Here is a 13485-nt window from a genome sequence, read left to right as displayed (position 1 = left end):
GAACAATGCTGCCATGAACATAGGTGTGCATATGTCTATTCGAGTGACCACTCTTATTTCTCTAGGATATAGTCCTAGGAGTGGGATTGCTGGATCGAATGGCATGTCTATTTCTAGCTTTCTGAGGAAGCGCCATATCATTTTCCAAAATGGTTGTATCACGTCTTCCTCTTTTTCAATGACCATCTACTTTACCAAGCATGATGTCCTTCTCCAGGGACTGGTCCCTCCTGATAACATGTCTAAAGTATGTGAGATGAAGTCTCAACCATCCTTGTTTCTAAGGAACATTCTAGCTGTACTTCTTTCAAGACAGATTTTCTTTTGGCAGTCTATGGTATATTCAGTGTTCTCCGCCAACACCGTAATTCAAAGGCATCAATTCTTCTTCGATCTTCCTTATTCATTGTTCAGCTTTTGCATGCATATGAGGTGATTGAAAACAGCATGGCTTGGGTCAGGATAAGTCTTCAAAGTGGTATCTGCTTTTTAACACTTTAAGGAGGTCTTTTGCAGCACATTTGCCCAAAGCAATATATGTCGTTTGATTTCTTGACTGCTGCTTCCATGGACATTGATTGTGGATTCAAGTAAAATGAAATCCTTGACAAATTCAATCTTTTCTCTGTTTATCTTGATGTTGCATATTCTCTCAGCTGTGAGGATTTTTGTTTTCTTTATGTTGAGGTGCAATCCATACTGATGGCTGTAGTCTTTGATCTTTGTCAGTAAGTGCTTCGAGTCCTCTTCACTTTCAGCAAGCGGGGTTGTGTCATCTGCATAATGCAGGTTGTTAATGAGTCTTCCTCCAATTCCTATGCCGCATTCTTCTTCATATACTCCAGCTTCTCAGATTATTTGCTCAGCGTACAGATTGAATAAGTATGGTGAAAGGAAGCAACTCTGACGCACACCTTCCCTGACTTTAAACCATGCAGTATCCCCTTGTTCCTTTTGAACGATTGCTTCTTTGTCTAAGTACAAGTTCCTCATGAACACGATTAAGTGTTCTGAAATTCTCATTATTCACAATGTTATCCATAATTTGTTATGATCCACACTGTCTAATGCCTTTGCATAGTCAATAGAACACAGGAAAACATCTTTCTGGTATTTTCTGCTTTCAGCAAGATCCATGTGACATCAGCAATGATATCCCTCGTTCCATGTCCTCTTCTCAGTCAGGCTTGCATTTCTGGCAGTTCCTTGTCGATATACTGCTGCAGCTGCTTTTGAATGATCTTCAGCAAAATTTTACTTGTGTGTGATATTAATGATATTGTTCGATAATTCTGCATTCGGTTGGATCACCTTTCTTTGGAATACCTTTCTCTTCCAGTCAGTTGGCCAGGTAGCTGCCTTCTAAATTTCTTGGCATAGACAAGTGAGCACCTCCAGTGCTACATCGCTTTGTTGAAACATCACAATTGATATTCTGTCAATTTCTCGAGCCTTGTTTTTTGCCAATGCCTTCATCGCAGCTTGGAGTTCTTCCTTCAGTGTCATTGGTTCTTGATCATATGCTACCTCCTGGAACGGTTGAATGTTGACCAATTCTTTTTGGTACAGTAACTCTGTGTATTATATTACTTCCATCTTCTTTTGAGGCTTCCTGCGTTGGTCAATATTTTCATCCCATAGAATCTTTCAATTTTGCAATAGGAGGCTGGAAGTTTTTCTTCAGTTTTAGGGTTGAAAAATGCCGAGCGTGTTCTTCCCTTTTGTTTTTCTAACTCCAGGTCTTTGCACATTTCATTATAATACTCTACTTTGTCTTCTCGAATGGCCCTTTGAAATCTTTTATTCAGCTCTTTTACTTCATCATTTCTTCCATTCACTTTAGCTACTCTATGTGCAAGGAAAAAGTTACAGAGTCTCTTCTGACATTCATTTTGGTCTTTTCTTTCTTTCTTGTCTTTTTAATGACCTGTTGCTTTCTTCACATGTGATGTCCCTGATGTCATTCCACAACTCGTCTGGTCTTGATCATTAGTATTCAATGCGTCAAATCTATTCTTGATATGGTCTGTAAATTGACGTGGGGCTATACTCAAGGTCATATTTTGGCTCTCATAGACTTGCTCTAATTTTCTTCAGTTTCAACTTGCACTTGCATATGAGCAATTGCTGATCTGTTCCGCAGTTGGCCCCTGGCCTTGTTCTGATGATGTAGGACTACGTCTGTGGAAAGAGAAGATGGAGAAGCTCAGTATCATGAGTCAGAACAGATTTGATTCTTGTGTATTCCATCTGGAGAGGTCCATGTGTCTAGTCACCATTTATGTTGCTGAAAAAGGTATTTGCAATGAATAAGTTGTTGGTTTTGCAAAATTTTGTCATGTGATGTCCGGCGTCATTACTATTACGAAGGCCGTATTTTCTAACTACTGATCCTTCTTCGTTTTCAACTTTTGCAATCCAATCACCAGTAATTATCAATGCATCTTGCTTGTATATTTGATCAATTTCAGACTGAAGTTGGTAAAAATCTTCAATTTCTTCATCTTTGGCCTTAGGGTTTGGTGAGTAAATTTGAAAATAGTCATATTAATTGGTCTTCCTTGTAAGCAAATGGATATTGTCCTATCACTGACAGCGTTGTACTTCAGGATAGATCTTGAAATGTTCTTTTTGATGATGAATGCAATGCCATTCCTCTTTAATATGTCATTCCCTGCATAGTAGACCATGTGATTGTCTGATTCCAAATGGCCAATACCAGTCCATTTCAGCTTATTAACGCCTAGGATATCAATTTTTATGCATTCCATTTCATTTTTGATGGCTTCCAATTTCTTATATCTGTACTTCATACATTCCATGTTTCAATGATTAATGGATGTTTGAAGCTGTTTCTTCTTATTTTGAGTAGTGCCACATGAGCAAATGAAGGTCCCAAAAGCTTTCCACCATCTGCGTCGTTAAGGTCAACTATACTTTGAGGAGGCAGCTCTTCCCCAGTCGTATTTTGAGTGCCTTCCAACCTGAGGGGGTCATTTTCCAGCACTGTATCAGACAATGTTCTGCTGCTATTCATATGGTTTTCACTGGCCAATTTTTTCAAAAATAGACCACCACTTCTTCTTCCTAGTCTATCTCAGTCTGGAAGCTCCACTGAAACCTGTCCACCATGGGTGATCACCACTCATCTGTCAGTTTGTTGCACTGTGGTGGATTGCATGTTGCTGTAGTACTGGAAGCTATGCCACTGGTATTGGCAGTTTCAGGTGAGCTTAAACTTCCATGGACTTTTTTTTTTTAATTAGGGGATGGAAAGATTATATTAAAAATAATTAAACAACTCATAAATTTTCTTCCAAATTAAATAAGATAATTTGTGCTTAGTACAGGAAATTAAATAAATTCTGGCTATTTATTATTATTTTAATCAATACCATAATTTAAAGAGATATTAAGTAAATGCTCTGAATAAAATAATAAATAGGAAAATAACAAACGTTTGGAACTCATGATTCACTAAGAGAAAGCATTCAAAGAAAAGACATGTTAGTGTATGTGATAGCTGAAAGTTGACATAGCTTCCTTAAGTTAGCCGTAATTAGCAATCTGAAACATGGGAGTTGTACCTGTAGCTAAAGTGAAGTCCCGTAGAATTTAAGGACAGAAGAAAACCCTTAGTTTCACAACCTTGTTTTCAATCTATTTATGTAAATGTAAGTCAAGATTTTATCGGACAGTTCACCTGTTGTTGCACCAGTGTATCTTGATTTTTGTTTTCAGAATATCTTTTCACTAAATTTGTAATTAGGAATTGCAGGGCCACTTGCCTCTCAAAGCTCATTACTTCACTAGAATCCACGGGGCACACTCCAGGGAGAATTTTAGGGTGGCACAAATGCTTTGCACTCAACTACTAACTTAAAGGTTGGTGGCGCAAACCCAACCAATGGTGCTGTGGAAGGATCTGCTTCTGTAAACATTAAACCCAAGAAAACCCTATGGAGCAGTTCTACTGTGCAACATATGAGGTCACTGAGTCAGAATTGACTGAATGGCAACAGGTTTTGTTTTTGGTTTTGTGGGGCTACTACTTATGATTGTGCAAGTAGTGCAATGCTCAACTACAGGGCACGCCTTTTGACTCAAAGTCATTGTAGATTCATTGGGTTATTATGATTTTCCAGTAGATTGGCAGCCAAGCATCTTGGAGAAGGAGGATCTTTTTCTAACATGTATAAATTCACCAAAGGAGTAGTAGTGGGGCAGTGCACGGATATTCCCACATTGTGCATGTGGTTGTGTGTATTGGTCCTGGCAGTGTATCCATATGGTATTCCAGTTCTGGTCAACTTTGGGGTTCTTGGGTTATTTTGGTTATCTATCAGCTTTATAGTATTCCCTCACTTGGTCAATGTGGCAATGATAATATTCATGTATTTTAATAGACCCATGTACACCTATTTCTGTAAAATGGAAGTTGCTTATCCTTGGGAAGCAGGCCAATTGTGCACAGAACCTTGTGTTTGAGAAATAAAATAGCATCAATCAATGGTCATAATGAGTAGTAATGATTTAAAACACACCAACTCCCCAATTAAAAAATAGATAAAAAAAATAATCCATAGAAGTTCCAATGACTATTAGACATATGAAAAGCTCAACTTTACTAGTAATAAAATAAATGCAAATTGAGACAGTGAGGCATTATTTTTCATTTATTAGACTTGACCAAAATAAGAGCACTGGTAAAGGTAGGAAGAGATGGTATTCACACGCTGCTGACGGGAATGGAAATTGGTGCAACTCTTTTGGCAGTGGTCGGAAGGTCAAACATGCACTCCCTTTGACTCAGACATTCCATTTCTAGGAAATTATTTAGTTGAGTAGAAGTACTCACATATGTCGGTAAAGTTATGTGTACAAGAATGTTTACTACAATATCATTGGTTGCTGTTATGTGCCTATATATAACTAGTTTATTGGTTGAAAAAATTCAAAATAAAATGTATGATTCCCTCTTCTGTTTAAAAATTATACATATGTGTACGTGTAGTATTAGAGAATGGGGAAAAGGAGGGCTTTGACTTTTTGCTTTATATATTATAGTTTGATATATATATATATTTTAAAAAAAAACCTGTATTACTTTTGTAATCTTGAAACAAATAAACTTATTGAGAAAAAAACCCACCTCTGAACTGGATGCTGGCCAGCAATGTACTTCAATTGTGTACTAAGTGTATATTGGAAATATTTTTGCAAAGTATCACAACATACCAGACATTTTTCTTTGGGGTAAAACTGTTTTTTAGCATCCAACACAACTGCTCATGAATTATGGTACATTCTATTTTATAATCATAAGCCATGCAAACTATGGATGAGATCACTGTGTATATAATATGGTTGATATTTGCAACAGACTAATGACAGATAGGGGACAATGACACAAGTTTAAGTTCTGAGCTGTGAAGTATAAGTAAGTGGAGGGAATTTGTTTTTGTTGATAACCACAATATAATGGCATTTAAGGCAGGAGCCCCTGAGGAGTGCAGCCAGTGACTTGAGTTTTCATCTAAGAACTCAGCTTCCTAGGGGTAGGGGGCTCAAGCAGTTACCAAATTCCTTGGGAATGCAAACAAACAAACAAAATCACATTTATGAAATAGCTCCTCTGTTCCTGGTACTGTTATGCTCTTCCACAGAGAGAAGGGCACTATGCTTGAAATCCAGAAGACTAGGTTCAAGTCTGAGTTCTTCTCTTTCCTGTGGGGCCTGACGTAAGTAATGTGTCTCTGTACCTACCCATTTCTTAGCCTAGAAAGGAGCTCTAAAAATACCAACGCCAGTTCCCTTCTCAGGCTGATGCAGGGCTGAAATAAAGTCATGTTAGTTAAAGAGCTTTCAAATCTGTGAAGTCTTTAACGAATAGGAAGTTTTTATACAAACGTGACAGTATTATTTTGAAAGTGGGAGATTTTCCAGGCTAAGCCCTAGTATATGGTTTTTATTAGTTCTTTATTAGCAGAGGTCTATCCTGGCAAATGGTTTGCTCTTAGCTACTAACTGAAAGGTTGGTGGTTTGAATACACCCAGTGGTGCTGTGGAAGAAAGGCCTGGCAGTCTACTTCCGTAATATCACAGCTATTGAAAACCCTATGGAGTGCAGTTCTAGTCTGACACGCATGGGGTTGCCATGAGTTGGAATTGAGGGTAACTGGTTTGGTTTTTCATATCCTGTTTACAAGGGATTTTTTTCTTTTTTCTTTTTTAAATTAGTGTTTTACTATATATATGGTGATGATTGCTGGCCACTTCCGGTATAAAGTATATTAGATGTAATTCTTCTACACTGTCACTGTTAGGTGATTTTATTAAAATAATTTCATTTTTAAAAACCAGAAAATTAAGAAACAATTCTGTTTGACTTATTAGAGATAACACCATAGCACAGAATGTAGAAATTCCTTACATCTTCTGCAACAATAAAATAAAGCACTCCTAAATTTAGAAACAACACTATAAGGCAGGTATTTTGCAGGCAATAAAACCTTTTATTTTAAACCACAAATAGTCAGCAGGTGGCCATAACTATCCATGTTTCATTAAAATCACATAAAACCTAGGTACAAAAGCACCACTGATTATTGCTCTAGAAAAACTGCATGAAAAATTCAAATATACACGTTAAAAACACCACAGTATGCACGGGACTAAATTTTTAAAGCAAGTACATGGAATGCTGAATCAATTTTACACACAGCTTCCAATATTAAATTGATGTTTATTTTACTCAAGAATGATGTAAATTTCCAAAAAGCATTCCTATGAGAAGGTAAAATGTCCATCCTTAAATATTTTTATATGCCAACTAGTAGAATCCTAAAAAATTAGCATTTACAAAATACTTGGTAAAAATAGCTTTTAAAAGTTGTCCCAGGAGGTACATAAAACCAACCCCAATTTTTCATGACAATTCATTCTCCCTTGTTATCTACAGATTCAGTTTTCTGTGCCTGTGAAAAAGAAAGGAAAAAAAAAGATACAGTTACTACTAAAACTACTATAAGCCAAAGTAAAGTCTACCCCACCAACACACACACATTGGGGCATTTGTTTTTTAGTAGTTCTATTTTGAAGCCTACTTCCACTCTGGATGTAAAACAGACAAGGCAGGAATATATTACACAAACACTCATCTCCATTTATTGTTTTTCAAACAACCACAGAAGCCTTACCTGCAAGTTTCCAATGTTCATCAAAAAACAAAACAAAACAAAACAAAACACCGCACTACTATCTGATTCTAGTCACTGCAAACGTGCAGAGTTTTCTACTATACCCTTAACTCTCACTGTTTCAATCTGCCCCTTTACTGACAGTGGGCTGGGTGGGGTACCTCTGGAGGTTGAGACATTAACAGTTGAGCGAGAGATGTGGATCTGCAATAACATTACAGGCAATAAAAAGAAACATTATGAACGTGCTATCACCGGCTGAAGGATTGAGCAATTTCTTTGACACTGATTCAATCAGTGGGAGGCATTTATGGAAAGTACCTCTTCAGCTTTAGTTTCACCATTTTCAGATGGTGCAGTACCTTCCTTTCCAGCTTCCTGCTTTTCCTCCTTCTTCCCTTTAGCACCTTTGTTAATCTTCGCTCCAGGCTCTTTCTAACAAAGTACAGGGAAAGAGAATATGTTAGACACGGTGTGGTATTAGCTAAAATCAGTCAGCTTCCATCTGGACACAAGATGAAGTGTAACAGTAGCCAACAGGGCAGCCTTTAGGCAGAAATGGGGGCCCAATTTTGCTGGGCTTCACCTGAGTTACACCTAGTTTCTATGAAAATTTAACAGACTGCTTAGGAAGTCCACTGGACTTTCCCTTTCACAGAAAACATGATGATTCTTCTAGTGTATTGGTTGTTCTCGGTGGACCTCCTCTCCCACTAAAGGAAGAAGTATGTCATGGAGAGAGTGGCAGCAGGCCTTGGTGAAATGAGGAGGTGGAAGCTGGGGAGGAACTCAGCAAGGGAGAGGCTTTGCTGCCATCTTCCAATGAAACACCTTACATGGAGACATGCGGTTTGAGTGACTAGAAAGCTGGGAGAAAGTGCTCTGAAACGAAGGCTTATATGAAGAAAAGTTCCTAATTTTAAGATTAAGCCACGGAAGGGAGTTCTGCTTCAGAAATCACCTTCTCATACTACTCTATAGGAAAAAAACAAACAAAAAAATACCCACAAATATAGTTTCAAGCCACTTACAACAAGGAACAATGCTATGAAAGGCAGAGTGCTGAGAAGCCATTTTGGGCAAATTTCTTAATAATTCTGTGCTTCAGTTTCCTCATTTGCAAAATGGGATATTCATACCTACTTCAATAGGGCTGATGTGAGGATTACATAAGTAAATCAATCAGAATGGGGTTGGCATAGTATAAGGACTTTATAAATGTTTGCTGTTAATAATTATGACTATTTTTTATTAGCCATCATACTGGCCTACTAAGACCAGTATATGAAGTCAGAAGTGCTCTCCCCAATTCTTCGAGGTGCTGGCAGCAGTATCTTCAGGGCCCAACTTCACCTCCTCTGGTCACCACATAACCTGCATGTTCATGAGGCAGCTGCCAAACCCCTCTTTGGACATGAAGCTTCTTGGAGCAACATGCCCAAGATCCCAGAACAGACTCCCTGCACATTATTGATTGACTGGAAAATACATTCCTGTTAAAGCATAAAACTGTGCTTTATGCTTTTTGAGAATGCCTATAATAGTGGTAATGGTTTTCTGGTCAGCACATTTAGCCTGAATCATTAAACATGACCTTTTCTTGAATGACTTTTTGGATATGGAATTATAATTTATTCATTGTTTAAAAGCCAAAGGGGGAGGAAAAAGCACCTCTTACCTTAGCAGATGTTTTTCTTGGTTTAGGTTCAGGTTTTGGTGGAGCAGGTTTCTGCAAAGATAATTTAAATTACACAAATACTGGAAAAAGACAACCCTCAGCACCAAAACAGACATAAAAAGACTGCAAAAGACAACAATCAATTTTGACTCTGGCTTTGTTCATTAAAAAAATTTTTTTTGTCCTATTTTCAGCCATCAGGTAACAGCATAAAGACCTCTCCCCATTTCATAACTATTTTCTCAAGTGAACTGCTGGTGAGATTTAAAAGTCAAGTCATTATTTCTTGGTCCAGAATAGCTCTCCGGGAACAAGTTTAAGCTTCTATCTTCGATGTTTCTGTACTTCCTTTTATCACAGCACAGCAGTAAGAAGAATGGCTCAGGCTCTCGGCCAAATAATTCAGTGAATTCGGTCATAGTGGCCTTCCCAACAGTCTAGAAATCACAGCACAATCACAGGCGAAGCCCATCCGGTAACGAAGACTGCTGTCTCTAAAGTATTTCAAAATGATTTGCAAATCCTTCCACCTCTGATGTAGATTTCAAGTTCTGCAGCCAAGCTTATTTCTACTTTCATCCGCTCCAATGCCAGCTCAAGGTAAGAAGAATCCCTCGCCCACCCAGAAAACAGGCTCACTTGTTTCTAGAGCTTTTAATTAAGAATCTATTATAATGAAAAAATGTCAATGGTTACCTCCTAAAGTTTAAGATGTTCACAGATTTTATTAGCCAAAGAGCCCACCAAAAACCAATTGCCATCACATCAATTTTGACTCATGGCGACCTTACGTGTGTCAGAGTAGAACTGTGCTCCATAGGGTTTTCAATGGCTGATTTTTTGAAAGTAGGTAGTCAGGCCTTTCTTCCAAGGCATGTCTGGGTAGACTTGAACCTCCAACCTTTGGGTTAGCAGCCCAGTGTGTTAAGTGTTTGCATCACCCAGGGACTCCAAAGAGTAGTATCTGCCTGCCCTCTGACCGTGATCCCCTCCACATATGACTTCAGCCCTGGCCAGCTTCCCCAAGGGCCTGAGACCAGGCGGTACACAGGGAGACTGGGGAAAGATAATTAGTTTAAACCACTGGTTTTCTGTAGACATTTAAGTCAAATATTTCTCTCATAGATTCAGAAGAAAATAAGTGTACATCTCTCCTGGCACTAGGAAGAATGATTTTTAAATAGAAAACACTGGCCAGGGTCTCCCCCTGTGGAGAAAAATATGTGTTCCTCCCCAAGGCCTCTAGGTGGTTCAGGTTCATATTGAATCTGGCCCTTTTCATCAAGGGCCCAAAACAAAATTGTAGACAGTTCAATTCTGGAAGACTGATTGTTAGGAATGACCTTTCAAATAAAAAAAAAACTGCATTTGAAAAGTAAGGAATGTTTTTATTAATCTTACCACCCTAAATCTGCAGTCTGCTCCAAAATAGGGCAGCTCTCATCGCCCCTAAATTTTCAGGATATTAAATTTTGTTATTCCAGGCTTTGATATGTTGTATTAGTAACATGCACTTGTTTTCTCAATCCATAGCAATTAATTTAATTTTATATTATTTTCTGTAAATCAAACCCTCCCCCACAACTCAGCACTCAAGTGTTTTGATAGGATCATGCTCCTCCCTGCTGCCCTGCTGATACACCAGTCCTCATTCTGCCAATAGACCATCAGCCTGATCTTCTGGTAGGATCTGAAGTCTATAGTCCTGCTGGTCACCCATGAGGCTCTGCTTCAGCACCACAGGGAAGGTTCCTTCTCAGTAAACCAAAAAAACCAAACCTATTGCTGTTGAGTCGATTCCGGTTCATAGCAACCTTATAGGACAGAGTAAAGCTGCCCCATATGGTATCCAAGGAGTGGCTGGTAGATTCGAACTGCCAACCATTTAGTTAGCAGCTGAGCTCTTAACCACTGTGCCACCAGGGCTCCCCCCTTCTCAGTAGAAGGTGCTAATATTGCTGGTGCTCAGGAAGAGCCTCAATTTAAATTTTGTTTTTTTATGTGACTTACAGAACGTATTCCCTTGACTGACTGGAGAATCATAGAGTACAATGGCTTTTAGTGTAATTTATAGTTAAATCCAAGTCCCTGTTTGTGTTTGGTTACTAACCAAAAGGTCGGCAGATAATTAAACCCAAAGGGAGCTAAAACACAGCCTTTGAATCACCCCCAAACGAGGTACTATAGGACAGGGAACACCATCTCTGAAAGGTTTGGGCAGAGTCTGGGTCAGTTGCTCATAGACAAGACAGCACCCAGCTCTTCCGTCTTCCTGATTCTGATACTCACTTCCTTAGGTCAGGACTCATGTAAAACACTGGCCCACCCACCCCAAAGTCAGCCATAATTCTGAACTTGTGACATGGTCCTAATACCCATTTCTGCTTCGATGTCCTACCCTGAGCCAGGTTGAGTGTGGACTGAGGGTGACATTCGTACATCCTTGAAGGACAAACTAGCTTGCAGCTCTTGTGTGGGGATATTTGCTGTCAGTCAAGATGTCAATCAATGCCTTTTCCCCTAAATCTCAGCGGGCAGCCTGGGTTGTAGGTATTTTAACTAAAATCTTTACCTGGAGCTTCCTTCCTTCCCCTACCAGAAGATCAGGCTGATGGTCTGTTGGAAGAATGAGGACTGGTGTATCAGCAGGGCAGCAGGGAGGAGCATGAGAGCCAGCCAGGAGCACTAAGCGGCGAGGAACAGCTGGGGCACGTTCCTCTCTGAGTTCAGCCATACCTGTCCCTCCCCTCATCTCTTCCCTGGGCGTGGCACACAGAGGGAAGCTCCAAGTGACAAAGTGGAATCATGACTTTTTCAAAGGTTCTTTAGTTCTGAAAGAAGGCTAAAGTATATGTATTCAGACAACTTTCAGAACATTCCAACAAATGTTCTAATGTATGAGTTGGGGACAGAGAAAACAGAACTCCTGACCACTTTAGCATATTATAAGTAGAATCTGAAGGCTAGGACTTTATGTAATGTACCTCTTTGGCTTCAGAGATCCAGCAATATCAAACAACTTCCTAGGCTTTATATTCTTGGTTATGGGGCTAGTCACTGTTTTTCACTGGTACACCTGATCAAGAGAGCTGCCTGGCAACACTGGTCAAATTTGCTAGAAACTGGTGTGACGCAGGTAATTTTCAAAAAGAAGGAAAAAAAAAAACTTCAAGGGAAACACCACCTTAATCTTCCTTTTGCTGCTTTGCTCTAGACAGAGGGAACATGTACTCATAAGAACTAATACCAAAGGGTTTCTAAAGTACTTACCGCTGACAATCTGGCAGACCGTCTTGTGGGCTACAAGGGAAGGGAAAAACATCTTCTTTGGTGATCATATACAACCAAGTTGATTTTAAAAGAATCACTCTGAGTATCTCACATTGTTGAAAGAATATTATGTATGACCACCATCACCTTCTTGAGGTGAATACAGTGAAACCTACCTCAAACCCTTTGGCCACTGAAATACGCAAGAGGACATATTTCTAAAGACTCACAGCACACTGTTCAAACAAATGGTCTCTCTCAATTAAGGGTATGGCAGGTAAGAAAAGGAAAGGAAGATGAATTTAGGCTCTGATCCAAACCATAAATCTATACTTTTGTGATACAATTGATAGCAGGTACACTGAGGTGCTATTTAAGAACTAGTCTCCACTCTGACTTTTGTTCCTTAAAGACGGAACTAAACCTTATAAGTTATACATGAAGGGACTTTAGAACTGTGGAGAAACCAGAATCGTGAGAGGTCTCTATCTTGTTACTATGTTAGAAAAGTGAATGACTAAAAATTTTAGGCAGTTATAGAAAAGAAACAACTTCACCAGTAACAAAATAAATACATTTCCAACTTATTAAAAGCATATGTTCAAAGATTTAAATAGACTAAAACTTCATTAATCTTTTCATTTGGAATTTTAGAAAATTTATAAAGAACTGTGTTGAGATCATTGTTTTTCAGGAAATCGCTTCTTCTTCAAGGATGGTGCAAATTAACAGCAAATGAGATTGCAAAGAAATTTAAAATAACAAAACTGTTTCAGACACAAACAAGCATACAGAATTGGTATTCTACTTAGTATTCAGCAAACACAGGCTTCTCAAGGGATTTCACATTAGAAAAGTACGATTGCCTTCCTTTGTAAGTATTCCAGAAATAAGTACTCCATACTTTTGTCTGTTTAATCCGTTGCTCTATCTCCAGTAGAATAAAGCACTACCAAGCACACAGACTCTTAAGAAATATTTGCTGAATAAATGAATTCAAGCTTTTCCCTAATTCTTACTGTCCTATGCAGACTCTGCCTCATTACAGTAGCTTAAATGATTCAAATCATTTTTCTTAAGGGGATCAGCAAAAACGGTCAGTAGGAGCCCACTCCATGATTGTGAAGCATCACGGAATTCTAGAAGCCGGGCTCAGGTCAGTCTAGGTCAGTTGGTCAGGCCAAACTAGATGAAATATTTCTTGCCATCTCCACATCTAAGAACTTTCTTGCTGAAAATAGTCAAAGGAAGCTAAACTCATCTTTCTTTAAACTACAGAGGGGGATAAAACGGCTGGAGCTTCCATGAATAATTTTAACCCTGGAGTCTTGAGGAAAG

The 13485-nt window shown here is 38.8% G+C and overlaps 1 protein-coding gene across 4 annotated transcripts in view; it reads right to left on the bottom strand.

Moving 5' to 3' along the window:
• Positions 1-6403: 6403 nt before the first annotated feature.
• HMGN3 (high mobility group nucleosomal binding domain 3) overlaps positions 6404-13485 on the bottom strand; it is a 44885-nt gene continuing 37803 nt past the window's right edge. The window contains exons 3-6 of one of the 4 annotated variants that reach the window (XM_004386065.1): positions 12148-12177; positions 8878-8928; positions 7562-7634; positions 6495-6977 (exon numbers count right to left, since the gene is read on the bottom strand). In XM_004386065.1, the coding sequence (XP_004386122.1) occupies positions 6964-6977; positions 7562-7634; positions 8878-8928; positions 12148-12177 (168 nt within the window). In that variant the 3' untranslated portion in view covers positions 6495-6963. Of the gene's footprint in view, positions 6978-7199; positions 7635-8877; positions 8929-12147; positions 12178-13485 lie in introns of all 4 variants that reach the window. The other 3 variants (XM_004386064.1, XR_002825582.1, XM_023740400.1) reach the window with 3 other exon arrangements.

Source organism: Trichechus manatus, unplaced genomic scaffold (genome assembly GCF_000243295.1).
Source record: "Trichechus manatus latirostris isolate Lorelei unplaced genomic scaffold, TriManLat1.0 scaffold00154, whole genome shotgun sequence".
Classification (NCBI taxonomy): Eukaryota; Metazoa; Chordata; class Mammalia; order Sirenia; family Trichechidae; genus Trichechus; species Trichechus manatus.
The sequence above is the reverse complement of the archived record's forward strand: the minus strand, read 5'-3'. Positions and strand labels throughout refer to the sequence as shown.